Below are 25,941 nucleotides of genomic sequence, written 5' to 3' on the forward strand. Positions count from 1 at the left end.
GGCTTTTTCTGTTTATGTGGTGGTGAGGAATCGAACCCAGGGCCTCATGCTTGCAAGGCATGCACTCTACCGCTGAGCCACCTTCCCAGCCCCAACCCATAGACTTTGGACCTGAGGCAGCCAGGACAATGTAATGCTTTGCACATTCTTCTCACAGCTTTTTGATTTGACTCTCATTGGCAGAGAATATTGCCTAGGAGGGAAACTGAGCTGAAGTTTACTTTTCATAAATGTTAGAAATCTCCCCCGCCGGGGGCCGGCCGCCGCCGCGGGCTCCGGGTCCAGCGGGGGCTCGCCGGGCTGCGCATCGGCGCGCCCCCTGCTGACCACCACGCCGCACTGCACCGTGCGGTTCCTGCAGAGATTAGACATAAGAACAAAATGCAAATACCCAGCCCCTTCCCCTTCCTGCGGGGCGGGGAGGAGGTGGGGCGGGGGGAGTCTGGCTTGGGAGAGGGAGAGAGTGTGTGCAAGTGTGTAAGCAAATGCCCTAACTAGTCACTTTCCAGAAGAGTACTGGAAACGAGCCCTTCTCTGTCACGTTGAAAGAATTTAGTCTCAGCTACTCATCTGTGAAACGGGTTGATCAGTGTACCACTGTGCATGAAGCATTGAGTGTAGGGTCGAATAGATAATGCTTCGTCCAGTCACTGTTAGGCTTTCCTGATGTTTCTAGAGGTGACAGAGCCCCTTAGGCCTGGTATTAGAATCACTCGGGGAGTGTCTGTGTGTGTATGCGCACCTTGGTATTGGGGCTTGACCTCAGGGCCAGGGGGTATCCGTTAACATTTTCACTCAAGGCTGGTACTCTTACCTCTTGAGTCACAGTTCCACTTCCTGCATTTTGGAAGTTAAGTGGAGATGTGAGTCTCACAAACTTTCCTGTCCTGGCTGGGTTCACACTTCCTTCCTCAGATCTCAGCCTTCTGAGTACCTAGGATTACAGGCATGAGCCACCGGTGCCGGGCCACCTGGAGTGTCTTACAGACACTGACTTCCACAAAAGATTTGGCGTGTATGCACGCGCGCGCGCACACACACACACACACACCTATTTAATTTTTTTTTTTAAGGTCTGAGACCAGGACTTAATTTGGTACTTAACAGTTTCATTCATTGACTAGTGCTCTACCAGCTGAGCCATGTCCCCACGCCACACGCCTTTCCCCCCCTACCCAATACCGAGGAGTGAACCTTGAGCCACCACACACATGCTAGGCAAGTGCTCTACCACTTGAGCCACACCTCCAGTCCCCCTGCCCTTTTTCCTTTTGTTTTAGATATTTTTCAGTTAAGGTGTCACACTTTTTGGGGGAGGGAGCTGGGGCTGGGATAGAAAGAAATCTTCCTGCCTCTGCCTCCTGTGTAGCTAAGATTATAGGGGTATGCCTCCATACCCAGCTGGGAATCTTGTAAACACAAGTAGTATGTACGTTACTGACCTTCAGCTCCTGGAATAGTTTTTAGAACACCTTCTCCTCAGCTCCCCTCACCCTCCTTTTCCAGAGATTGAGTTAATTATGTTGGGGCCTCCCCCTCGTCCATGTGTATGTTGCAGATTTTTCCATATGATTCTGAGCTACCTGGAGTGTGAACCATTGCTATCTTAAGTGACCAGGCAAAAAAGGAATAAAACTCTCCCAAACCCTGGTTAGTTCATTGCATACATGAAGAGATCTTAAGTGCCACGCCCCTTGCTGAGCACCTGTTACATGGGATAAATGAGACCCAGTTATCATCCTTAAGCGCTCAGTTTTTCTGGGCAGAGTGACAGCTTGTCAGCCCTAGTGCATGTGGGAACTGAGTGCAGTCTCTGCAGCATGAGGTGTGTGTCAGCAGGTGGAGGTCATGTTAGAGTTGACACCTGAGCTATGTCAGAGCACAAGGAGAGCCAGGTGGGTCTAGGAAGTAGGGGGGTAGGCAGGTAGGGCAAGCCATGGGAGGAGAGGCCCCGGGGATGGCCTGTACCAGGCCACAATCTGTATTTGGTGTGGTATTATTGCTGTGGGGTAGGGCACTGACTTGCAGTCAGTAGTGTCTTAGGCAGTCTCCATTTTACCGATGAGAAACCTGAGGCACAGGGGGGTTGGATAACAACCCCAGAAAGTGGATGTTTGGGTTTTGGAGTCCTCACTCCCAAATCACCCCCTCTCCTGCCCAGCTGCTGGGAGTTTGTAGAAACAAGCCAAAGCCTGCCATTTCTGAGAAGGCAGACCTTGCTTATGACCTGGAAATTTTTAGAGAAATTCACGCTCCCTATGAATGTCAGCCTAAGTGACAAGAGTGGATCTAGATGTCCACGTGATTAAGAAATTCTCTCTTCCATTTCTGCAGGAGTATGTGAGCTTTTAGGAAGCCCCTCCTTGTCTTCGAATGCCTCTGGGAACGGCATCTGACTGTTTCCCTGATGAAATAATTGTGTGTTTTCCTGGCTACCTTGTCACTGGGTGACAGGGGTTCCAGCTGTTAGCCCATTAGTTATGACTGTGTGTTGTGCGGAGATTAAATGCTGGGTATGGAACAGAGATCAAACCAGTGCCTATTACCAATTTGTTTACAAAAATGGCCTGCATGCCTCAGAGCTTGTCATTTGCCAGGCACTGCAGGAGACCTGGGATGTGTGTGGCATCCTCAGCAGCCCTGAGGTGACCCTTGTAGCCTGCTAACAGATGGGGGAGTAGAGGCACAGGAAGACATGCAGTGGGATAACTTGTAGGACTGGGTCACTGTGCTCCTGGCGACCTGGGACTTGGTGCTTCAAGGGACACTTGGAAGTTGCATCTGTGGAAAGACCAGCATTTTAAGATGAACCCTGTGTCTTACATGTGAATTATCAGCATCATAAACTAGATTTGTGGTTTATATCATCTGGGAAGAAAACTAAAACAAATACAAAACCCAGGCACCGTTGCGGATGTTTTGGGGACTCGGGGAGCTTCCTTTCTTTTCTTTTTTTTTTTTTTGTCGGTCGTGGGGCTTGAACTCTGGGCCTGGGCGCTGTCCCTCAGCTCTTCAGCTCAAGGCGAGCGCTCTACCACTTGAGCTACAGCGCCACTTCCTGTTTTCTGGTGGTTTATTGGAGATAGGAGTCTCACGGTCTCTCCTGCCCGGGCTGGCTTTGAACCATGATCCTCAGATCTCAGCCTCCTGAGTAGCTAGGATTACAGGCGTGAGCCACCAGCGCCCGGCTATCAGGGAGCTTCCTTTCTAAGGGTAGCCTCCAGAGCTGGGAGTCTGGCCCTCCATGTCCTCCTCCTCTCTGAATTGTTCTTCTCAACTGGCTAATCCAGGTGGGGTTCCTGAAGGATTCGGGGTTCCCAAAGGATGGCTCTTTCCAACCCATAGACTTTTTTTTTTTTTTTGTCGGTCATGGGGCCTGAACTCTGAGTCTGGGCGCTGTCCCTCAGCCCTTCAGCTCAAGGCTAGCACTCTACCACTGGAGCCACAGCGCCACTTCCGGCTTTTTCTGTTTATGTGGTGGTGAGGAATCGAACCCAGGGCCTCATGCTTGCAAGGCATGCACTCTACCGCTGAGCCACCTTCCCAGCCCCAACCCATAGACTTTGGACCTGAGGCAGCCAGGACAATGTAATGCTTTGCACATTCTTCTCACAGCTTTTTGATTTGACTCTCATTGGCAGAGAATATTGCCTAGGAGGGAAACTGAGCTGAAGTTTACTTTTCATAAATGTTAGAAATGCTAATCTTTACTTAGGGCTTCATTTATTTTGTTTTAACAGTCACAGTGAGGAGAAGACGCAGTGGGAGCATCCAAAAACAGGAAAAAGGAAACGAGTAGCAGGAGGTTTGTATGCCATCCCTTGGCATCTTCTTGCATTTGGAGCGGTCATTCTGCTGGGAGGAGGTTCCAGGCAGGGAGGGGACAGATGGTTGTATCCCCTGGTTCCCTGGCAGAAGACCTTCAAGAACTCTGAGGGCCCGTGGGATTCGGCCCATAGTAAGTGATAAGATCTTAGGGTAGAGGACAGTGATTACTTGCTGGTCTTAAATAAAAAGTATTAAAATAATTGGGGCCTTTGACTCTCAGCTTATTAGGTTTTCCTCCAGTTGTCCTGTTGGAAACATTGTTCTTAGTTTATACTAGATTTAATATTGGTATTTTATGGGATTCCACAAAGATCGCCATGACTCCTGCCTGGGTCATGGTGCTTCTGAGCAAGTGTTCAGTCTTCAGAAGTACAGACGAAGAGAAAGGGTAAGAAGGTCCCTGCTCTTAAAGCATCTAGTGTGAAAACCACCCCAGGACTGCTCTGTGGTCTCTCAGAGGCAATGCAGGCAGCATTGGAGTGGAGTGGGGCACCTGCCACTCCTACACCATCTCTGAGCCAATGTAAGTGAGGAATTACACTGATTGGAGCAACCAGCAATACTCATAGCACTGGAGCATTTCAGAACGATCAAGAATGAAGCAGGGTTTGCTGTAGCAGGAGGCAGAGTGTGGATCCTGTTGGGATAGTGGGTCTTCTGTCTGCGACTGCCATGGTGGGAATCTATGACCAGAGCTGTCAGTCAGGAGGGTAGGCTCAGGGGCCAGGGCACCTAAGCAGGGCTTCTGTTCACTCTACCATCCATGGACCTGTCATTCTTTGCTGTGTTTCAGATTTGCCCTATGGATGGGAACAAGAGACCGATGAGAATGGACAGGTGTTTTTTGTTGAGTAAGTATCTGCACAGAAACTCACTCAGTGCACTTCTTTTTATTTTATTTATTTTTATTTTTATTTATTTTTTTTTATGCTGGTACTAGGAATTAACTTAAGGACCTGAGTTCTGTCCCTTAGTTTTTTTTTTTTTTTTGCTTGTTTTTGTTTTGTTTTTCACTCAAGCCTGACACATTCTACACTTGAGCCAGTGCTCTACTTCTGGCTTTTTGGTGGTTAATTAGAGATAAAAGTCTAAGATTTGTCTGCCCAGGCTGGCTTTGAACTGCGATCCTCAGATGTCAGCCTCCTGATTTAGTTAGGATCATAGACCTGAGTCACCAGCGCCTGGCTTCAAGTGCTTCATAATAGGATTTTAAATTATGAAGGATTTAAATAAGGCCAGGTCCCTGTGCTTTCTCTGGAAGCCCAAGAGACTGCTGGCTTTCGCACTGCACTGGCGGCAAGACTGGTAGCTCTATGGTTGTTCCTCCAGGCGCCTCTGAAGGCCCTGAGTCTTTTGGGCTCCAGAGTGGGCTTGGTGTCAGGCAGCTCACATTTGTGTGCTGATGCTCTGCTGTGCACTCATTGCTTCCCATTTTCCTCCGCAGCCATATAAATAAAAGAACCACCTACTTGGACCCACGGCTGGCGTTTACCGTGGACGATAATCCCACGAAGCCTGCCAGCAGACAGAGGTACGACGGCAGCACCACCGCCATGGAGATCCTGCAGGGCCGAGACTTTTCCGGGAAGGTGGTCCTGATCACTGGGGCGAATTCAGGCATAGGTAGGCTCTTAGCTGCCTGTGATTTTCGATTTTGCTTACTTACAATCTCCCTTCCTTCCTTCCTTCCTTCCTTTCCTTTCCTTTCTTTCTTTCTTTCTTTCTTTCTTTCTGTCTTTCTTTCTGTCTTTCTTTCTGTCTTTCTTTCCTTCTTTCTTTCTTTCTTTCTTTCTTTCTTTCTTTCTTTCTCTCTTTCTTTCTTTCTCTCTCTCTCTCTCTCTCTTTTTGTGTGATGAAATCCACGTATATGAGACTGTAATGACATTTTTCTTTAATAGTGGGTCTCTAATTTAAACACGTGTTACTGCCTTTACCGCTCCTGTTTCATTGAAATTATGGCCTCTGTCAACTGTGGTGTTAACAGTGAAAAGCTATGCAGGGCCGACCTTGAAATGGAAAAGTTGAACACTCAGCAAAAGGTGGTGGCTATTTTGGTGCTCAGGGACTGTGGACAACAGGCCCAGAGAGTTTTGACCTGGTCTGTGTGGTGTATGGACATATTCCAATTACCCAGGTTATTCAAACCAAAATTGACTGGTAATGGGATATGGGGCCAGTCGGCATTGTATCATGACTTGGGAGCCAAGGGTACTGGGGTTGTCAGTGGTCATTGAGCCTATCATTTTCCTTTGGGAACCGGATCTTATTTCCCCATTAAGACCAGAGAATTTGTCCTTGTCTCCGCCTCTGCGTTAACCCTCCTCACTGCTATTGCTCAGCCACAGTGACCATTGGCAGGTGAAGGGCTCACGAGGCCCCTTTCCCCCCTCTTCAGCAACCATTGATGCAGCAGCAGTGAAGCAAAGTGGCACTGTCCCTTTCCCTTGGTGGGATTGACTTTGTTTTGGTCCATTTACATCAACATCCGAATCAGTAAAGAGCAACTGCTTTGAGGAAGGAGAAGCTCCTTCAGATTTGTTTACAGATAGAATGGAATCCATCCCCTGTCCCCTGTCCCTGCCTTCATCCCCTACCCCCCTGCGTTGGCCTCTCAGGTCTTCTATCTTCTCCACTCTCCTTTCCATGTCTCCTAGTTGAGCCTCCAAAAGCATCTCCCAGCATCCTGGGAGGTTCATTATTGTTACTACCATTAAGTAGTTGTACAAAGGGCTTTCAGTTCAGCGTGCCTCTTGATCAGTGTCGCCCCTTTCATCACTCTCCCTCACCCCTATGAGGTTCTGACAGCTCAGTTGCTGTGCAGCAGGGACCCAGATGCTAACAAGGCGCAGTCCCAGAGCTGGGCTTATCCTGCAATACCAGGCTCATGGCTTTGTCATTCCAGTCTCACAGAGTTTCTTGGACATGAAGATGTTCTTTTCATGTCCTCTTCAGGTATCTAGGCATGACAGGACGACAGGGGGGCGTTCTGAGACACGGAGAAGAGACGTGCTGTTGACAGGAATGCCTCACACCTAAAGGACGAAGCCCAACCTTGGCCTCTTCACTGCTCCCACTTTTCCTGATGACTTTTTTCCTTTGACCACAGTTCCTCTTGTGGTCCCTGCAGGAGTGTGGCTGCCCTTATGCTCAAGACAGGAGAGAGGTGTAGAAAGTAGAAAAGTCTTTGCCATTCAGGCACCCACAGCTCCTCTCCAGCTCTGCCACCTTCCCTCAGAAATTGCCTTTAGCAGCATCCCCATTGCCTCCCTGACATGCTCTGAGGAGCGTAGGTCTAGGTTGAGTCCTGAAGATTTTTATTCTGAATCCTTGAAATACTACACTGCACATTCCACGCAATCAAATCCTTGCAAATCACTTTCCCTGTGCAGCATTAGTATCAGGCTTAAAGAAAAGGAGAGGCTGGAGATAGATAGGCACGTGGCTTTCCGTCAGGACTGAGCTGGCTTTTGTGTCCTGTGTGGCTGCTTCAGAACGTGCCCTTGCCGAGTAGGCTGTGCCTTCCAGATAAACCTCTGCCTTCAGCTCACTGACTTATAAATTGCCATCACTACTTCATTCTTGCCCATTTCAAATGAAAACAGCTGAGCTTTGCTGGTGCCTTGAGTGCCCCGTGTGCTGGGATGGTGGGGCGGGGGGGGGGAAGGGAGCGGGGAGAGGAGGCGCTGTGGTCTTTGTGAGCGATGGGGTCTTTAGCCTGTGGGTACCGTTCTCTCAGACGCAGAGTGGGTCACACCAAAGCATAGCTGCAACCCCACAGCTCAACACATGCCCACTCCACCTTCCGAAGGCTCACGTGTAAAGCTGATATTCCTGCGCTTTTCCAAACCTTGCTGTGCCTCCTGCCCCCAGGGTGCATTGCTGCCTTGTTGGCCCGACTGTTGGCACATTGGTGAGGCCTGATGGAAGGAAAGAGCATTGGTAGTAGACTGTAGTCGTTCTTGGTTCCTGCCCCCTTTCAAATGTCCTTGTAGTGGAATTTGTCATTGTGTTTCTTCCGTTGTCTCTAGATGATGCAGAGTGCTTTTGAGTTTTTGATAATTATGACTACTAGTGGAGAGTTTAACTCCATTCAGCTCAAAAGGATCAGGTGATCTGGAAGATTAGAATGGTTCATGAAACCCTTGTGTTAATGGTTGATTGTTGCTTATTTACCTCTATTGGCTGGATTCCACTGTCTAGAGATTGGGGCGTGGCAAAACTTGTGGCCCTCAGTGTAATCTGACCTGCTGCCTGATTCTGTAAGGATTTATTTGTAAGGATTTATTTATTTGTAAGGATTTAATGGTGATGCCCATTTAATGTATTACCAGCTCTTGAGAAATACAGCGGCCATTACACAGCCTACAAAGCCTAAAATAGTCACTGTCTGGCCCTTTACAGAGAGTTTGCCGACTCCTGCATTCAATTCTCACTCAGTGATTGCCCCGTTTTGGTGTCTCTGTCGCACTTTATATATGATGTGGATGAATGGGCTGCCCCAGGCTGCAGGAAAACTGTGCCCATAAGTCCCTTGTAACTGTTGGGAAGTCCCACAGATACCTAGCCCCCCTGGCCTGAGCTCTTTCCCTTTTTCTAGGCAGCTGAAAGCTAGGATATTGTCTCCTTGGAAACTAACACTCTTCTCTCCTTGACCTTTGTTTAACCAGCTTTCTGAACCCGAAGAACTTTATAGATTGAAAGCTGTAGCTTGTGGACCCCTGTCTGTGGAGATCAGCACCTCACTATCCAGGGGGAAGTCATCTCTCCACCCAGAGCTTCTGCTAGCCCATCAAGAGGCCCGGAGCCCACAGCCCCACCGCTAACCAGTAGACAAGGGAGGAAGGAGTTCACTGCTGCCTATGGGCAGCGTAGCCTGAGCAGGAGGGCCAGTTGTTTTCTGGCTCTCCGGAGTAAGCAGCTTGCTGGCTCTGGCTTTGTGTAAAGAATGGAAATGGCTTCAACACGGTACTACAGAATCCCAGTTCGGGAGGTCTCAGAGAGGGGAGGGTGGGTACTTACCTCCCAGGGCACTCCTGGCGATCTCAACTTATCTGTTCACCCAGGTGGGCCATGCATGGACATACCCTAGTACAAAAATGCGCCCTTGAATCTGTTGCCTGAAATGACACCCCCTAGTGGGGAGTTAATGGAATGATCGCACGTGGGCCAGTGGGTTGATGCTGGATGGGGACAGATTTTCTTTCATCATATTTGTGGTGGAGCAGCCAGCATTTTGTCAAACATCCATTAAAAGACTATTAACAAGGCTGAACAAATAAGATATTTTCAGTCTAGTGTTCTGTGGTAACAGTGATAAAACTTGCTCTTATTCCAGTCCTATGCCGGTAGTGGCTCAAATTTTATTTTTAAATTCCTTTTAGAGTTTGGTCAGGATGAAAAGTTTCTTTCACCTTTTGAACCTTTTTAATGTTGTGCTGTATCGAATGTGGTGGGTTTCCATCTGAAATAGCCTGGCCTGGATTCGATTTTTGAGCCAGAGGCCCCATTAAGAAAAACAAAACTCATTTTTCTCCCCACAACAAATACAACCTGGCTACCCAGGTATCTATCAGCAAAATATATTTTAGGATTGATGCTTTAGTTTTCTGTTGGTTTATATTTTATAATCACCTCCCTGAAGTTTATTATAGTGATTTTCTGTCTGTCTGTCTGTTTCTTTCTCTCTGTCTCTCTGCCTCTGTCTCTGTCTCTCACATACACATATCAAAATTTTATACTTTGAGATATAAAAATTATACATTCAAGCTGTCAAAGTCATCCCCCTAAATTTGTTCGTCCTGAGACAAATGAAGATAGCAAATTTTCTTTTGGGATCCCAAAATGTTTGTGTGGTGAAATTATAGAGTAATGATGTCTCAGGTTGGTTGGCCCAGTTGTGAAAACGTGTCTTCTTGCTCCTAAGTGTGGCGGCCACTGCACGGCGATGATCTCTGACTTCTGTGAGTGCAGTCCAGTGCTACACTAGTGCAGGAGAAATGATCTCATTCCCAGCTGTGGGCCGGCCAGCTTCCTCACACTGCTGGCTTTGTTTTCTTTCTATACCTAAATGAATTTTGCCTTCAGCCTAATCCAAAACGTTGACCTTCCCCTTTATGTATTCTAGAAGTTTCCATAAATCCAAGGCCACAAATGAATGTAGATATAGTGGTTTTCCTATGTGAGACCTCAGGTGAACTCACGGTGCCTGGGGTCCTACGAGGCCTGTGTGTCCTTTCCTGCAGGTGGTGAGCCTTGAACTTTGGAGCCCTTGGTGTTCGTCTTCTGTTTAACACCCTAGTGCTCATTAAGTGGAGGGGGAAAATCCTGAAATAATCTAACCTTTTGGGAATTAATTAAAAACATTTGTGACAACTCTTCTCTAAGGCTAAAATACATCCACTCACTGTAAGCAAAATGAATTGGAATTGGGAAAGCGAATTGAACTTTTTGACAAAATTGGGGAAAGAAGTTCTTAAATGACATTTAAGTTGAAGATTGGTACCTATGATCTGAACAGCCATTTTACATGTGAATGAATACTCTTGACCACCAGACAGATGTTACTCCCCGATCATAGCAGGAGTAGGCCAATTAAAGACAATTCTGTGATCCTTATCTTGTAGTTTGATAATCCCATATAAAAGCTCTGAATAGATTCACATAGAATAGGTTTGCACGCAGTTTTTCCTGTGGTGTAGACCCTTGCACACCATCTGTTTAGATGCCTGGTCAGTCTTCAGCAGAAACTTTTTCCTTTTGCCATGTGAGGTTTATCCATTGAATTTTACATTTTTGTGTGGATTTGTATTTTAGCTTTCTCAAAAATATATAACAGGTGAGGACCATATCAACTGTTGTTCAGTGACAGTGGTTCAAGCTGATTATTTATTCTACCCTATTGAGGTTTTATAGGGATGTTTAAGATTTGGAAATTCACAAATTATTTTACTTAAAATTCCAGTTAAAATTATTTTCTTTTTCTGCGTAATGCCATGTCAAGAGTCCTAAGGAAATTATTCCAGGTGTTTTCTGTAATGAACCCCGGTATAGACACGTTCCCATGTGTTTTTGCTTCCCCCACTAGAGGGCTCTGTTGCTCTTCTATATAATTAAACAAAGGAGGGCACTTGGCATAGTTTTCTTCCTCTCAGCGGGTCTTGGTTTCATTTTGGTTAAATAATGCCTTTTACTTTTTCTAACCTATCTTTTAGGTCTCCCTTGTCTCAGGCATACAGTTTAAGCTCAAGACCCCTATGAGTGTTCACGCTTGTTTCTTTTCTTTTTTTTTTGGTGTCTCTTTTTGGCTTTGTGCTTTTGTTTGGTTTGCATAAAATGCCAAGGATGAAGAGATCCCCTTGATGAAAAGGCCCATTGTGCGGGGAAGCAGCTTGCTCTGCCAGATTACACAAGCGCCTGTGTCTTCACCACAGTATTGGTTTTGAGTGTGCTGGCCTATCAATAGTCTGATTTGTGCTTCTAAGTGGAGATTGTAATTTTTAAATATTAGTGCCCTCTTTAAGGTTCATTGAGTATGCCTTAGTGACCTTATGTTTTTTGCTGTCCACCCCCCCGAATATAGCGTCTCCCCAGCCTCAGCCACTAGCCTTACCTCGTGTTATGTGATGTATTTTTTAAAGTGATGTGTTTTAATTAGAGTGTTTATTAATGACACATTATTGTAGAAGAAAAAAATGTGTCCTTTTGCACACAGTGTCCATTTCTGAAATAAGAGGCTGTATTAAGCCAGATAATAGGAAGCAGAGAGCCAGCACTCTGCATATGGCCCCAAGGGTAATTTTGAGTTGAACTTTGTAAACTATCTAAACTTCCAGGTGGACCATTATTTGCATATTTGAGCTATCAAATCTAGCCCAGTTTGGCTTTTTAACGCTGCTTATTTTCAAATTTTAAGTGAGGACCAAGTTTTTCTACACCATATACTTTATATTATCTTTTTTTCCCCTGGCACTGTTTTCTTTTTGGGAAATGTGAGAGCCTGGAGACTTTGTAAATATGTACTTGTAGCATTGCAAAGTTGTTTCCTCAGAGTAAAGCTGTCTTGGTCACTCCTATGCAAATGTGTTCATTGTTTGTCAAATAAATTGTTAAAACTGGAAAATGAGTGGGAATTCTTACAGTTCAGAATGAAGGAGAGGCTGAGGCTGGCAGCCGCAGCCCTTTCCTGGACTTGTGCTCATTTCACAGTTCACACGTGATCCCTGCACTCCTCCCTATCATATTGGATCTACAGGGCCTTCTGCAAAGGTCTCCTCAAGGAAGGCGTACATTACATTGGTTGGGAGAGTTTCTTGCCTAAATCATCTCCCGGTGTCTTAATAATGCAACAGTGCATTTCACAAAGTCCTGTGTTGATCTAGCTCAGTGGAGGTATGGCGATGGGTGATCTGGTTTTATGCTAATGGCTTCAAATCGTGTAGTAGTTGAGGCTTTGCTTGGCTCTCCCTCCCCCCTCCCCCAATGCTTGTCATTAGAAGTCATATTGAGACAGCTGCCCCTGGAACCAAATTAAGATTTCCTCCCTAGGTCTGGATGGTGGATGGTGTGTGTGTGTGTGTGTGTGTGTGTGTGTGTGTTTGTGTGTGTGTGTGTGTGTGTGTGTGTGTGTGTGTGTAAGATGGAGAGAGGGAGAGAGAGAGAGAGATTGGGGGGAGAGGATTCATATCCCAGGGCTTCACTGATTCTGTCTAGGCAGCGGATAGCTAGCAAGGTGAGTGGAGCTGTGAATTTTCAGGAAGAACAAAATTCAGTGAAATTTCTTGTGTGGTTGTATAGAAATTGAAGTCAAAACAAAGTCTGTCATTTTTTTTTAAATGTACTCAGTTATCCTAGCTTACTGTTTATTGACCATGATAATACTAGGTAGTACTGACAAAGCTTCTGTACATCCCTTAATTTGCACTGCAGTACATGCAGCTGTGTTGGAGTAGGGTCTGAGTGAAAGACCAGATTAGCAAGGTAACTTGCCTGAGATCACACCTCCCTTGATGGTGCCCATAGGACAGGACTCTTGACTCTTTCCCTGTTTACTGTATTTGCTGTCTTGCTGTTCAGAGAAATCCCAGTGCACAAGCCCTTGCTGATCGCTCTTCATGCTGCTCATTTTGCTCAGTGAACCCCAACTCTGGAAACTGAGTTCAGCAAACGTGAAGGCTAGGATGGCCCTGGACAGTGGGTTTTTTTTTTTTTTTGTAGGTTGTGGGGCTTGAACTCTGGGCCTGGCGCTGTCCCCGAGCTCTTCAGCTCAAGGTGAGAGCTCTACCACTTGAGTCTCAACACTAATCTGGTTTTCTGGTGGTTAATTAGAGCTAAGAGTCTCAAGGGTTTTCCGGCCCAGGGTAGCTTTGAACTATGATCCTCAGATCTCAGCCTTCTGAGTAGTTAGGATTATAGGGATGAGCCACTGGTGCCAGTGGGATTTCTAAACCATTGGGATTTGTGCATAGATGCTTGCTTTGTGGAATCATCTACTGTTGTGGATGTGACAAAGGTGTTGGGAAAGGATTCTGGGGTGGGAGCTAGCATTTGTCCAGCTTGTGTTTATGCCGGGTGTTAAACTAAATTAGCTGTGCATAAATCTCATTTAAGTAATTTTTTACAATTATTATTAAACATCCATGCAAAGTCCGGAACAAAGTTACTCCAGATCTTCACCAGTTGGATGTGTACCACTGATAGCCACCGCCCATGACACTAGTCATTGGTTCCTTACCCTTTTTTCCTCTTGTGATTTTCCAGTGAGTGAATCTCTTTCCTTGCCGTTAAATGTGAGTCTGAAATGGTTGCATAGTATTCCATACTCTGGTTCCACTTCTTCCCCCATTGTGGCACATTTGGGTGGATTCCAGCTTTTTAATAGCTGTGGAATGGGGATGGACATTTTGTAATTAAATGTTTGTACTCATCTGGGACTGTTCTGTGGTTCTATTTTGTGAAGTAGAATTGCAGGATTAAGGGATTTGCTCCCCAACCTTTTACATCTTGATTTGCCCCCTCAACCTGGACCCCTGGAGTGTTGTAACAACTAGAATGTCCAGTTGCCTACATTTCCTGCCAAGTTGGGGAATTAGCACTTTGTAGAAATGTCAATTAAATCTGCACATCTCTGATTATTAGTAAAATCGAGCTGTTTTTCATGTCTGGCCATTTGTATATATTCTTTCATGAATTGCCTTTTTATTTTATGTGCATGGCTATTGGGAACATATTGATTGCTGATGGAATGCCTGTTCCATGCAGTATAATTTAATTTTCAAAATGTCCCTTTCTCTTTCAAGTTCATTTATCTCAGAGTGTCCATTACTTTAAGTACATATTCAATGCTGTGATCAAAGGGAAATTATAGAGAAGTCAGCTCCACTTCCCAATTTGCTTCACTGAAACCTTTCAGGCATTTCTTCCCAGTGTCCACCTTGGGCATTTTGGTTCCAGGACTGCACATGAGGAGAGAACACCCAGGAAATTCCAGCTCGCCATCGCCAGCTTACTCTGTGTGTGTGTGTGTGTGTGCGTGCGTGCGTGCACGCGCGTGTGTGCGTGCACGCTCACACGTGTGCGTGCGCTGAGATGATAATGTAGTGATTTGATTATCTTCGCTTTGCAGTTTTCCAAGATCTATTCATGATCGGAGCTATTCGGGCATGTTTTCTCCCATGATGAGCCCCGTTCCAGTGTGCTGCTTTAAACAGCCCTGCGATAGGCTAGCAGGCTGGATTCATATGGTTTCTGCTGCGGGTAGGCTGGCAGGCTGGATCTGTGTGGTTTCTTTATGGAAAGAAGTTATGACTGGAAACAGACATGGCCTAGTTTGCAAGCTAACCACTGCCTATCTCAGCAACTTCCTTTGCACCCTGCTCCACATGTGTGAAACCTAATAAGAACCCTTCTCTGCACATTTGTTGAGGATTAGACCTCCCTTCTGTTACCTCCCCTCTCCCCAAGAACTGAACACTCATCCTTTCAGGTGCCTGATGGGTATCCATTTCTGGAATGGGGGAGGTGGGGATGGAGCCACTCCTGAGATGGGTTTGGTATTTTCTGGGCTTCCTGATTCTTAGGCACTAGGAAGGCTGCGTGCCTTGCTATGCATTTGTCCTCCAATGACCTCTGTAGGTAACTCTTGTAGGCATTGACTTGTCTTTGCTTTGCAAGGAAACATTTCCGATATTCTTCAGTTGGAGGTCAGATAGTTACTTAGTCCAGATAACAGGAGAGAAAGAAAAAAAGATAAGTTTATTTGTATTGTCATCTGGGAACCCAAAAGACTTTAAAGTGGAGAAAAGAGAAGAAGGGAAAGTATTAGACTTTTCCATGAACACTTGACCTGCCATTTACCCCTGAGGGTTTGACATCAGAGTTCTTGTTCACTTGAGATTATGTTGGTTTTGTGTATTAAATCTAATTTGATCAACTCAATTTTATTTAACATGGCTGGCCCTTTGGGTGCTGGTGGCTCACACCTGTAATCCTTGTTACTCTGGGGGCTGAGATCTGAAGAGCAAGGTTCAAACCATCCCAAGCAGACAAATCTGAGAGACTTTTATCTCCAGCTAACTGTGGGACTGTGACCCAAGTGGTAGAACACCAGTTTTGAGTGTTAAAAACCAAGGTAGACCACAAGGCTCAGAGTTCAAGCCTTATTACTAGCACAGGAAGAAAAATAAAATTTGCCCTTTTATTAGAAACTTCTGGGATTCAGTAGGGACTTTGAGACAATCATGACCCTTTTGTGTGACTCAGGTTGAGTCAGTTGGCTCTTCTGAGCCTTCCTTTCCTCGGGAGTACAACTTTGCCGTCACTATTTTGTGCCTGCAGATGCAGCAATGAAGAGCCTCTCTGAAGGTCAGGTTGCTTGCAGGTCAGGAGCAGTGACCCAGAGCTGTGGAACTGAGAGTCCTACAGGACTACAGCTTGGGTGCAATCTCATCAGAGCTCTGGCACCCTCTGGCTAGGGCATGCAAGAGGACTTTGCAAGGCTTCTCCTCGGTGTTCAGAAAAGAGAACCAGATGTCAGAGCAAGGTTCCGCATTGTGCAACTGATTGGGTGGCCGTGAAGAGAATCTCTTCGCCCGTGAACAAGATGGGACTCCAGCCAGACCTCCACGAGCAGAAGCTTCCTGTTGTATGGAGGAATTCTCTGCAGAGCAGAGTTGTCCATAGGACAGAGTTGTGCTGGTTTCATAGGTGGACATGTTGGCCCGTGTAGGCCATATGATTTCTTCATGGCTGGCCTACGCGTTGTCTGTCCTCCTGGATCACAAAAATGTCTCCCAGCTGCCTTCATTGGAGTGTGTGTGTTGCCTAGTAAGGCAGCTAGGACCTCTAAGTCCAGCAGCTGGGTTCCAGAAGCTTCTATCAGCTGAGAGATCATTATTGTAGTCCAAAAAAGTTGTAATGGCAACTTTATCTACTAATTAAGGAAGTTCTAAGTTACCAGATGGCGTGTTTGACTAGGCAGAGAGCACACGGGAAGTGTCACAGGGAGCCTGCTCCCCTACCCCGGCCTGCCCGGCCAGTGAGTCCACAGTGTGTAATGAGGGTCTTATTTTTAGCTTTGGGAGTTGCTTCCCTAGTTTGCTTGCTCACTCTTGTTTCTCTCCCTCCATCCCCCCTACTCTCTCTCTCACTGTCTGTCTGTCAGTCTGTCAGTCAGTCAGCCAGTCTGTCTGTCTGTCTATCTCTCATTACTGGGTGAGCTATATCCCCAGCCTCCCCTCCCTTTTTTTACTTTCTTTCTTTCTTTTCTTTGTTGGCCCAATCAGGGAGAGATTCATTTGTATTTGTGTCTTGTCATGTGCCACACTGTCAGTGAGCGCACACACATGCATCTGTCACTTGTATGATCCTTCTGTCATTATTGAGAACATATGTTTGTTTCTGGTCTCTGCTAGACATGGTCACCACACTAGCATAAAACAAAACACCTTTCTTCACATATGGCTCAGAAGTGTGAAACCTGTCTCACTGGGCGAACGTTGAAGTGTTAGCAGGGCTGGTTTCTTCTGGAGGCTCAGGTGGGAACCTGTTTGACCCTTCTTTTCTTCTTCTTCTTCTTTTTTTTTTGGTCGGTCGTGGGGCTTGAACTCTAGACTTGGGTGCTGTCCCTCAGCTCTTGAGCTCAAGGTAAGTGCTCTCCCACTTGAGCCACAGAGCCACTTCCGGTTTTCTAATGGTTTTTATTGGAGATAAGCATCTCATGGACTTTCCTGCCCGGGCTGACTTTGAACCGCGACCAAAGTTCCTGTGGCTGCTTATTTTCCTTAGCTTGTGGCCCCATTTGCCACCTTCCACATACACCACTCTTCCCATACTGCCATGGCAAAAGGAATCATTTAGGTTCAGATTAGGGATTGTAAAAAGGTCCTGGACTAGCCAAGTGGGTTTTGAATGTGATCACAGGGGTCCTTATAAAATGGAGGCCTTGGAGGTTGGACTTCAGAGGAGGAGGGTCTTAGAGGTACTACCAGCTGGTGTTCAGTATGAAACCAGACATCTTCCTCCCCCTGAGGATGTATAAACCAAACCGACAAAAATATTAGTAACTTGATCCCTGTGCTCCTAGGACAAAATGTGTATGTGTGTGTGTGTGTGAGAGAGAGAGAGAGAGAGAGAGAGAGAGACAGAGAGAGAGACAGAGAGAGACAGAGACAGAGAGAGACAGAGACAGAGAGACAGATACAGAGACAGAAAGACAGAAAGAGAGAAAGAGGCAGAGAGAGAGCGGGATTGCCATGTGTACACGTGCATATTGCCTTTAAAAATACAGGATATGAAAGCTTTTGTTGTTGTTAATACTTGAGGAGACAGCTGCAAATGAGTCCCAAACTACCTTCTGTTTAGCTTTTTCTTTTTCAGAGATGAGGACTGAACTTGGGGCCTTGCACTTGCCAGACAAGTGTTCTTTCACTGAGCTAAATTCCCAACCCCCTGAAGTACATTCTCACAAACTAAAGAGAATGTTTTCTCTCAACTTGTGCTTTTATTTTTATTTTTTTAAAGTTTTACGACTAGTCTTGCAGTCTTGTGAAGCTTTCTTTTATGCACGTATCTTCTGAGTCAGTATAAGGACAGCAAGTGCTGTCATTGGGTGTGAGAGCACAGTCACCACAGACTTGAGCCCTATGGACCTGCAGTCAGTTGTACTTGCTGGTTCTGTAGTTTATGTTAACTGCAGGCCCATCACTTGCCTTTGTTAATAAGCAAGCGTGCCGTTGCTTTTCTAAAGGATCACTAGTATCTCAATGCGCTGATCAGACAGTGCGGGTGGAAATGATGGCTTGTGTGAGTGGCAGGCTTGGCTTGCTCTGCTTTGTGGACTCGTTTTCACCATTCTTGCTGGGTCTTGTTTCTGCTTTGCTCCCCGCTATGATGTCTTGAGTAGCTCTGGGCTCTTCATCCCTTACACTGCTGAGGGTATAGCTGAGCTCTGCTAATGCTGGTTATTAATCTGACAATATATACCAGAGAGGTTTTATAATTGCCATAATTCTTCCTTGTTCCATTCCGTTTTCCAACTCCTCAATGGTTCACCAGCTGCAAAGCACAGCCCTGGAACCCGAGGTGGAGAGTCGTAGATGAAACTTAATGATTCCACCACATGCTCTCAGGGCTGCAGTCAGATTTCTGGATACTATTTTGGATCTACACACTCACATTCCAAGCAACCTTTTTATTACCAAATATGCAAAATGCAAATGTAAGCTACCTTAGATAGGTTAGCACACTGAAATTTTAGGGAGTGACTTCTCAGTTTCATGTTTTAGTTATTACAAAGGTGGTCTCATTTGAAGAATTTACTTGTGTTCAGCTTTTCAAAAGATATTCTTTCTTCTCACCTCTCAATATCAAATGCTCTCTTTAAGCTATTAGAGAGAAGTACTAGAGAGGAAATTGTATAGACTGGTGCAGATGGGTAGAAAGGTCTAGTAACTGGAGCTTACTTCCCTCATGCCATCCAAGCAGGCTCATCTAGGCAAGCCAGCTCACAAGGCAAGGCATGTATGTGGTAGAAGGCTGCCCTGGGCTTTCAAAGGTTAGGATGTGGCAGAGTTGTTGCAATAGAAGCAAATCTTTCCACATTTCCACTCCATGCACTGTCAAGCCCTTCCGCCTTCTAAGAGATTTTGTGACTCTTGCTCAGGTGCTAGGGAGCCACATGCGTTTCTTCATGTTTCTTGACTATTACCTTTAGGAGTGGCTTTGTATTGTGTGACTGTGTATGTATGTGTATATGTGTCCATGTGTGCATTCACGTGTGTATTCACACATTGGTAGGGAGGATTGCTCTTGTTATGAATAGAAAACAGCAAACATTGTAGTACATCCTTCCCTATTCATGGATTTCAGAATCCATGAATGAGCTCTATTGTGTGAGCTTTGCCAAGCCTTTTTTTTTTTTTTTTCCAGTTATGTTGCTTAACTCAGGGCCTGGGTACTGTCCCTGAGCTGTTTTGCTCAAGGTTAGCACTCTACCACTTGGAATCATAGTTTCACTTCTGCCTTGGCTGGCTTCAAACCAAGATCCTCAGATCTCAGCCTCCTGAGTAGCTAGGATTACAGTCATGAGCCACCTATGTCCAGTGGGAAGTCTTTATGAAAGAATTTAACTATCTTTTTTGAAAATTAAAAAGTCATATTTTTATTATCTTTAAGTAGTCCTATAAGGGATTACCATTCAACAAATCAGTCACCTACTATGTGCTATGCCTGCTGAATTTCCCCTTTTCTTTAAGTCTTGAGGAGCCATCCATCCCTTTTCTTTTGTTTCTTTTAACCTTTTTCATCATGACAGTCGTTACGAGATTTTTCTTTTGTACAGTATCTGATATTCAGAGTATATCACTGGCTTATCTCTTCATCTCCTGTTTAGTTTCATATTTTACTTTAATTTCTGTATGTCAGCATCTGTCACTATGGTATTTAAGCTCTTGGAAGATGTTGGCAGTTACTAACTGCTTGAGAACATAAAGCACTCTGCTGTTCTAACGTTGTACTTCTGCTGAGTTGAAAATTCACATTATTTGGTGAAAGCTGTGATAATTTAGGTCCTGTTTAGAATTAACAGTAAGAAATATCTTCCCTGTTAAGATGATAACTTTGATGTTAAAAAGCTGGATCATGTTTTCTTCTGTGTTAGATGTGAAAAGAACCAGATGAATCCGAAGCTATTAATAATACTGTCACACAAGCGATCCCACTGTGGAGAAGCATGCAAAAGATCAAGTCCAGGGAAAGCATTAAGCTAAGAAGAGTGCATTTGTGGTGACATACAGTGTCATAGGGGGAGGCACAGCCATGTAAAACAGGAAAGACATTACCAGCCCATCGGAAAAAGCCAAAGGCAATAGATACACCTAGCTCTCAAACAAAGCAGAGGCATTCCTGAGAAATGGAGGGTTCATGCTCTACCTTTGGACTTCCCTTACTGAAGCACAGAAAGTTACCCATGCGCAAGCCCTTAGAATTTTCACAAGTGTGGCCTAACATTAACGTCTAGTTCAGCACATGACCCTGCCAGCTGTACTGCCAAGTGTGGGGACAGTTTCCTTTGGAGAAGATGAGCTGGCCTTCCCTTGGGTATCTCTAATAGTGTTTAAAGAGAGAAATGCAGGAGGCAGAATGTGGGTTTTTGACTCTACAGTCACTCAAGTCCCATTAAATTCAGTTTTATTAATTTTGTCCTGATATTAGAAGCCCGCTTTGTTGACTTGTATATTTGATCATGAGAAAGTCTTTTGTTCTGTGAGCTTAGATTTCTTTCCTTCATCTAAGTTGGACTCTCTGTCTTTCTACTAAATTTTTCAACTATCAGTAGGATAAAGAAGTAATTAGGCTCAAAGATATTACTAGGGGGAAAAAAAAACCACTTCTTACAAAAACTGATCCTAAAATCTAAAGGTAAGGAAAAGTGTTCTTTGTAGGCATGCCTGTCTGATTTTCTTTCTACTTGATATGTATGAGTTCTTGGAGTTAAAGATAAGCATGTGTACATTTATATGGCTTTAGAGATCTCTACAATAGAGAATCTACCGTTGTGACTGGAATTTATTCAGCATGCAAATGTGGGTGGCTGACTGTTTTATATACACCTGGTCTTGAATGATGGGTAGGCATGATAACTATATATAAAATTACATTAAAGTCCAAGAGGTGCTTTTATGAGGCGGGCTGGAAATGGCATCCGATTTTCTTATGGCTTTTTCATGTCCATTTTGATGAATCTATTTATTACTTCCATAATGAGTAGTACACATGGTTGGTTAGCCAAGTTATTGAACTTTATCAACCTTGGCTGAAATTCACAATGCGTGCCAAACTTGTTGTAACATGTAAGAAATTACATCTGGGCTAAAAGGTTCAATAATGATTACTCTGATAATGGAATCTTTTACAAAGCATGGGATTTCATGGTATGCCTGAGCTTCTTAAAAATGACTGGTACAAGGACACAATGTATAACATAAAGCTGGAGAAAACTATTTGCAGTTAGAATAGATTGAGATTGATAATAGGGTCATTCGCCTCCAGGACAGATGGAGAAAAAGTGGCTGCTGTCACCTGATTGCAGACTTAGGTGTTTGATGTCAGGTGCCTCTCTTTAGATCTGGCTATCTTCATGTGACTTGGGATTCAGGTTTGGGGGACACAGCCTGATAATGTGGTGTTATATTACCTCTGTTCATGTGCTCTAAACTCATTGGAAGTGTATAGCCACACTGATCTTTACTTATAGACTTAAGGAATGTAGAACACTTCACTTTCACTGGAGAAATTCCACCCCAGATTGATCTGTTAACCTGATGTTGGGATTTGAGGAACTTGACATAGAACATATGTCTCCCTTCCTGATTTAAAGTCAAATTGAGAAATAAGACCAAGAAGGGGGCAAATGGAAGACATGAACATTACTCAAGTCATGGACATAGCTGACATTGGAGAATATGGCTTATATCTGCAGGCTGGAAAGCCTTTACCCCTGAACACCAGAGGTAGACAGCATGGTGGTTCAGAGGCAGGCCTCTCTAGAGGGCAGAGTCCTGCAGGAGACAGTGTGTGCTTTTCATGCTAGAAGGAGAGGCCCCCATGGGCCAGAAGTGGAGGAGGTATGCAGAGGGAGGGTCAGGGATGGTAGTACAAAGGGACTTCTGAAATGAGGAAGCTGCCATTCCTTTCCTTCATCCCATCAGCTGGGAGAGCCAGAGTGGTTAGGATTATGAAGCTTTGGGAAAATGTGTGTTCACTATCCAGCTTGCTTTTGGATTGCGAGTCCTCTCTTATTGTAGATAACTAGACACATTTGTTGTTGGTGGTGGTACTCAGGGCCTGGGCTCTGTCCCTGAGCCTCTTTGTGCTCAAAGCTAGCACTCTTACCACTTGAACCCCAGCATCACTTCCATTTTTGAGTGGTTTATTGGCCATAAGAGTCTCACGGACTTTTCTGCTTGGGCTGGTTTCAAATCTCTTCAGATCTCAGCCTCCTGAGTAGTTAGGATTGCAGGCTTGAGCTGCGTGCCTGGCTGGATGTTTTTGACTTCTGCCTTTTCCACCTTGCTGGCTCTGGGGCCTTTGGCTATGTTCTTAACTCCGAGTCTCAGTGTTGTCATGTGAGGAGTGAGCCCTGAAGGAAGGTGAGAAGTCGATGAGATGAAATGAACGCGCCCAGCATGGCACCTAACAGAGCGTATCTGTTCACGAAGCTTTCTGTGCTTATTGTTCTGTTTCTAGGACAAAGTTTGGTTATTTTCTTAACTTTCTATGGTGAACAATTTCATACATATGCCGACGTAGAGAGAATTATATTTTTCTCTTAAAGATTAAGAAACACTTAACTTAGGTAGCTGTAACCCCTCTGCATATCACCTCTGTAGTAACAATAAAAAATTAAAAGAAGATTAAAAAACAACAACATCGATTACAGTGTACCCTTGAACGAAGCAGGGCGGACAACTCACTTGTGATTCAGAGACCAACCCGCTGAAGGACAGCCCTCCACTCATTATGGGTCTCTGTTTCTCTTTGGTAGTTTGGTATCCATTGGCCTGTTTTATTTGATTGCCTCAAATTGTTCCTAGATACAAGAAGAGATTTCTTCAAAGCTGGGGTTCTGTGTGCCTTGCTTGAGTAGTAGCCATCCTTTTAGCAGATGGCAGATGGCAGAATCACAGCAGGGTTGTCTTTTTGGATGTCCATTAGACCTAAACCTCTCCTATGATAGGAAGCGCACAGGAGGAGAAGAAATAGCAGGTGAGGGAGCCTTTGTTAAAGGGACCGGAAGCTGAGTTCAGGGGAAAGGGGGTTCCTTGGGGGCAAGTCAGATTCCACATGGACACAGGTTTTGGTTGACTGTGCTTCGTCACCATCGGCAGAGCCGATGGGAAAGCATCATAGAGCCACACCACTCCCTCTAAGACTCCCACAGGAGCTGGCTCCATTTTGCTGACCGCATCCCATGCTCTTTTGCCTTTTAATTATTCTGTCCTCTGTGAAACATTCCCTTTAAATTTTATTAAGTTTACTTTTCATACTAAGAAATATTTCATCATATTGCCAGCGAACAATGAAGACACAACTCATTCACTAGTACTCAGTGAACAATAAAGATGTGTGCGGCATAGTTGGCTCAAAATAAGGATGTGCAACCCAAAGGGAGAAGGGAGCAAGGGGTGGAAGCTGACACCCCCTTTCCAGTGGAGGCCCAGGTGCGGAGTCCTAATGGGCCTTGGCTTCTGCCTTTGGCTTGGGAGAACAGGAAAAGTTTGAAGAGTAATTGTCTGTATCTCATTAAAATTTTCCAAAGAATGAAGATATGGGAGGAATCCACATCTCTTGAGTGTCTTTTTAATAAAAAAGACAATAAGACCCATTTGGTTCAGCCTTAGATTACAGTCAGGCTTGCGAGAACCTCGAGTTCCTGCTACGGGAAAAGGGGTGAAGAGCTTCGTGCGCCTCTCCACTGATATGAAAGGAAGCAAACGTAGCAAGCGGGGGTTTGGAAGCACAGCGTCATTGGGCATCTCTGTCAAATGACATTCAGTCGGCCTGGACGTCTCCAGGCACCTGAGTCCTGCTGCTCTAACATTCCAGAAATCAGGTGGTGTTTTTACACAACCTGTTCTTATCTTCAAGTTGGTCAAAACTGTTGTGGTTATAAAGAAAGCCAAACAAAGCTGGGTGCTGATGGCTCATGCCTGTAATCCTAGTTACTCAGGAGGCTGAGATCTGAGGATCTTGGTTTGAAACTAGTACTTCAAGCTAGTGCAGGAAATTCTGTGAGAGTCTTTTTTGCCAATAAACTATCCAAAATAAATCTGGAAGTAGAGCTGTGGCTCATTTGGTAGAGTGCTAGCCTTGAACAGAGAAGTTCAAGGACAGCATCCAGGCCCTGAGTTCTAGTCCTAGGACTAGTACAAAACAAAAACAACAGGAACAACAACAACAAAAGCTTGAGAGGCAGACAGCACATAGCTAGAATATTGTGTTACCAAGTAGTGTCCTAGAAGAATCTATTAAATAAAGAGGGAACGGCTGGATACCAGTAGCTCCTGCCTGTAATCCTAGCTACTCAGGAGGCTGAGATCTGAGGATCAGTTTGAAGCAGTAGAAAAGTCCATGAGACTCTTACCAAATTGCCACCAAAAAAGCCAGAAGTGGAGCTGTGACTCAGGTGGTAGAGCACTAGCCTTGAGCCCAAAAGCTATATACACACAGACACAGACAGACAGACAGACCCAGACACACACACACACACACACACACACACACACACAGACACACACACAAGAGTTAATGGCTTGTCATTTGGTTGGAGAAAAGATGAAGATAAGTTAGACTGTGCACTTGCATTATCTATCTAAGAGAGCCAGCGACCTGGCTTACTTCAAAGGACAGAAGCTGGACCAATGGACATAATTCTAGGACACAGTGCTCCACAGCTTGAATTTGGTGTCTGTGGGGTAGACTTTTCTAATGATTCAAGTTGTGTACAAAGTAGATAGTATACACACCACTGGAAAAAATAGTATTTTGTATTGCTGTTGTTTGGAAGAGTTTGTGTGTGTGTGTTTCCCTTAGCTTGGAGTCCTCCATAAGCTGAACCTGAGGCAGGCCTATTTGTATACCATTTAGGATATGATTTGTGGACACATAAAGAGGACTGGGAGAATTAAGCGAGGAGGGAAAGACAGTGCAGAGATTGTTTTTCAGTTGGGCAGTGTGATGGGCAGCTAGTGCTCGAGTCCATGGGCCTTTGTGAGAAGTCATGAAATGCATCTCAGAGCTGTGGCCCAGGAATGGAAGGCATTTATCCCCCAGCTTCCATCACTCCTGGGCCCTGACGGCCCCCGCAGGTGTTCAGTGGGCCAGCTGTTTGCAATTGCACATGTGTTAGTATAAGCAGTTTCTCTAGGCATCCCCTGCTGCAGTGGCAGATGATGTACAGGGTGGGAACAGGGAGCCACCCTGTCCTCCAGGTGAGGGGCTGAAAACTGAGGACCTGTGGTTGGGTGCAGCAGTGGGACAAAGCTGGGAGGATTTGAAGTGGTGGGGAGATGTCTGCTCCTTGCACCATTACTCAGCTTTCTTTGGTCCTGTTAAGCTACTGTGAGGTTAAAGGGCATTCTCTCCCCCCTCGGCCCCTTTCTCTCTCAGTGTAATAGAAATCCAAACCTGTTTGCAGTGAATTCTGGGGCCTCTACTTTGACCCTTGTTTTATTAATGTGCTAGGATAGCTCTAACAAAGGGCCACAGACTGCCATTTGGGACAACAGAATTGAATTGTTTCTAGTAGCTAAAAGCTAAATGTTTGAAATCAAGGTGTTGGTGGAGCTACACTCCCCAAAAATCTGCTTCAAAGGCTCTTCTTTGCTTCTTCCAGCTGTCGGGGGTCCTAAATGTTCCCTGGCTCATTAGCACAAGCCCAGCCCCTGCTCTGTCTGCAGAGAACATTGTCCCCATGTCTCTTTAGCTTGTCTTCCCTCTATGCATGCCTTTCTGGGCCTACATTTTCCCCTTTCTATGGCACCAGTCATACTGGATTACGGTCCAGCCTTATGACCTTATTTTAGCTTGATTTCTTCTCTTAAGCCCCTATTTTCAAAT

The 25,941-nt window shown here is 45.2% G+C and overlaps 1 protein-coding gene across 3 annotated transcripts in view; it reads left to right on the top strand.

The window, feature by feature from the left end:
• Positions 1–25,941, top strand: part of Wwox (WW domain containing oxidoreductase) — a 738,022-nt gene that overhangs the window by 317 nt on the left and 711,764 nt on the right. For all 3 annotated transcript variants that reach the window (XM_013012941.1, XM_013012943.1, XM_013012942.1), the window contains exons 2-4: positions 3,741–3,805; positions 4,622–4,679; positions 5,273–5,451. In XM_013012941.1, the coding sequence (XP_012868395.1) occupies positions 3,741–3,805; positions 4,622–4,679; positions 5,273–5,451 (302 nt within the window). The remainder of the gene's footprint in view (positions 1–3,740; positions 3,806–4,621; positions 4,680–5,272; positions 5,452–25,941) is intronic.

This window comes from Dipodomys ordii, unplaced genomic scaffold (genome assembly GCF_000151885.1).
Source record: "Dipodomys ordii isolate 6190 unplaced genomic scaffold, Dord_2.0 Scaffold18, whole genome shotgun sequence".
Taxonomy (NCBI): Eukaryota; Metazoa; Chordata; class Mammalia; order Rodentia; family Heteromyidae; genus Dipodomys; species Dipodomys ordii.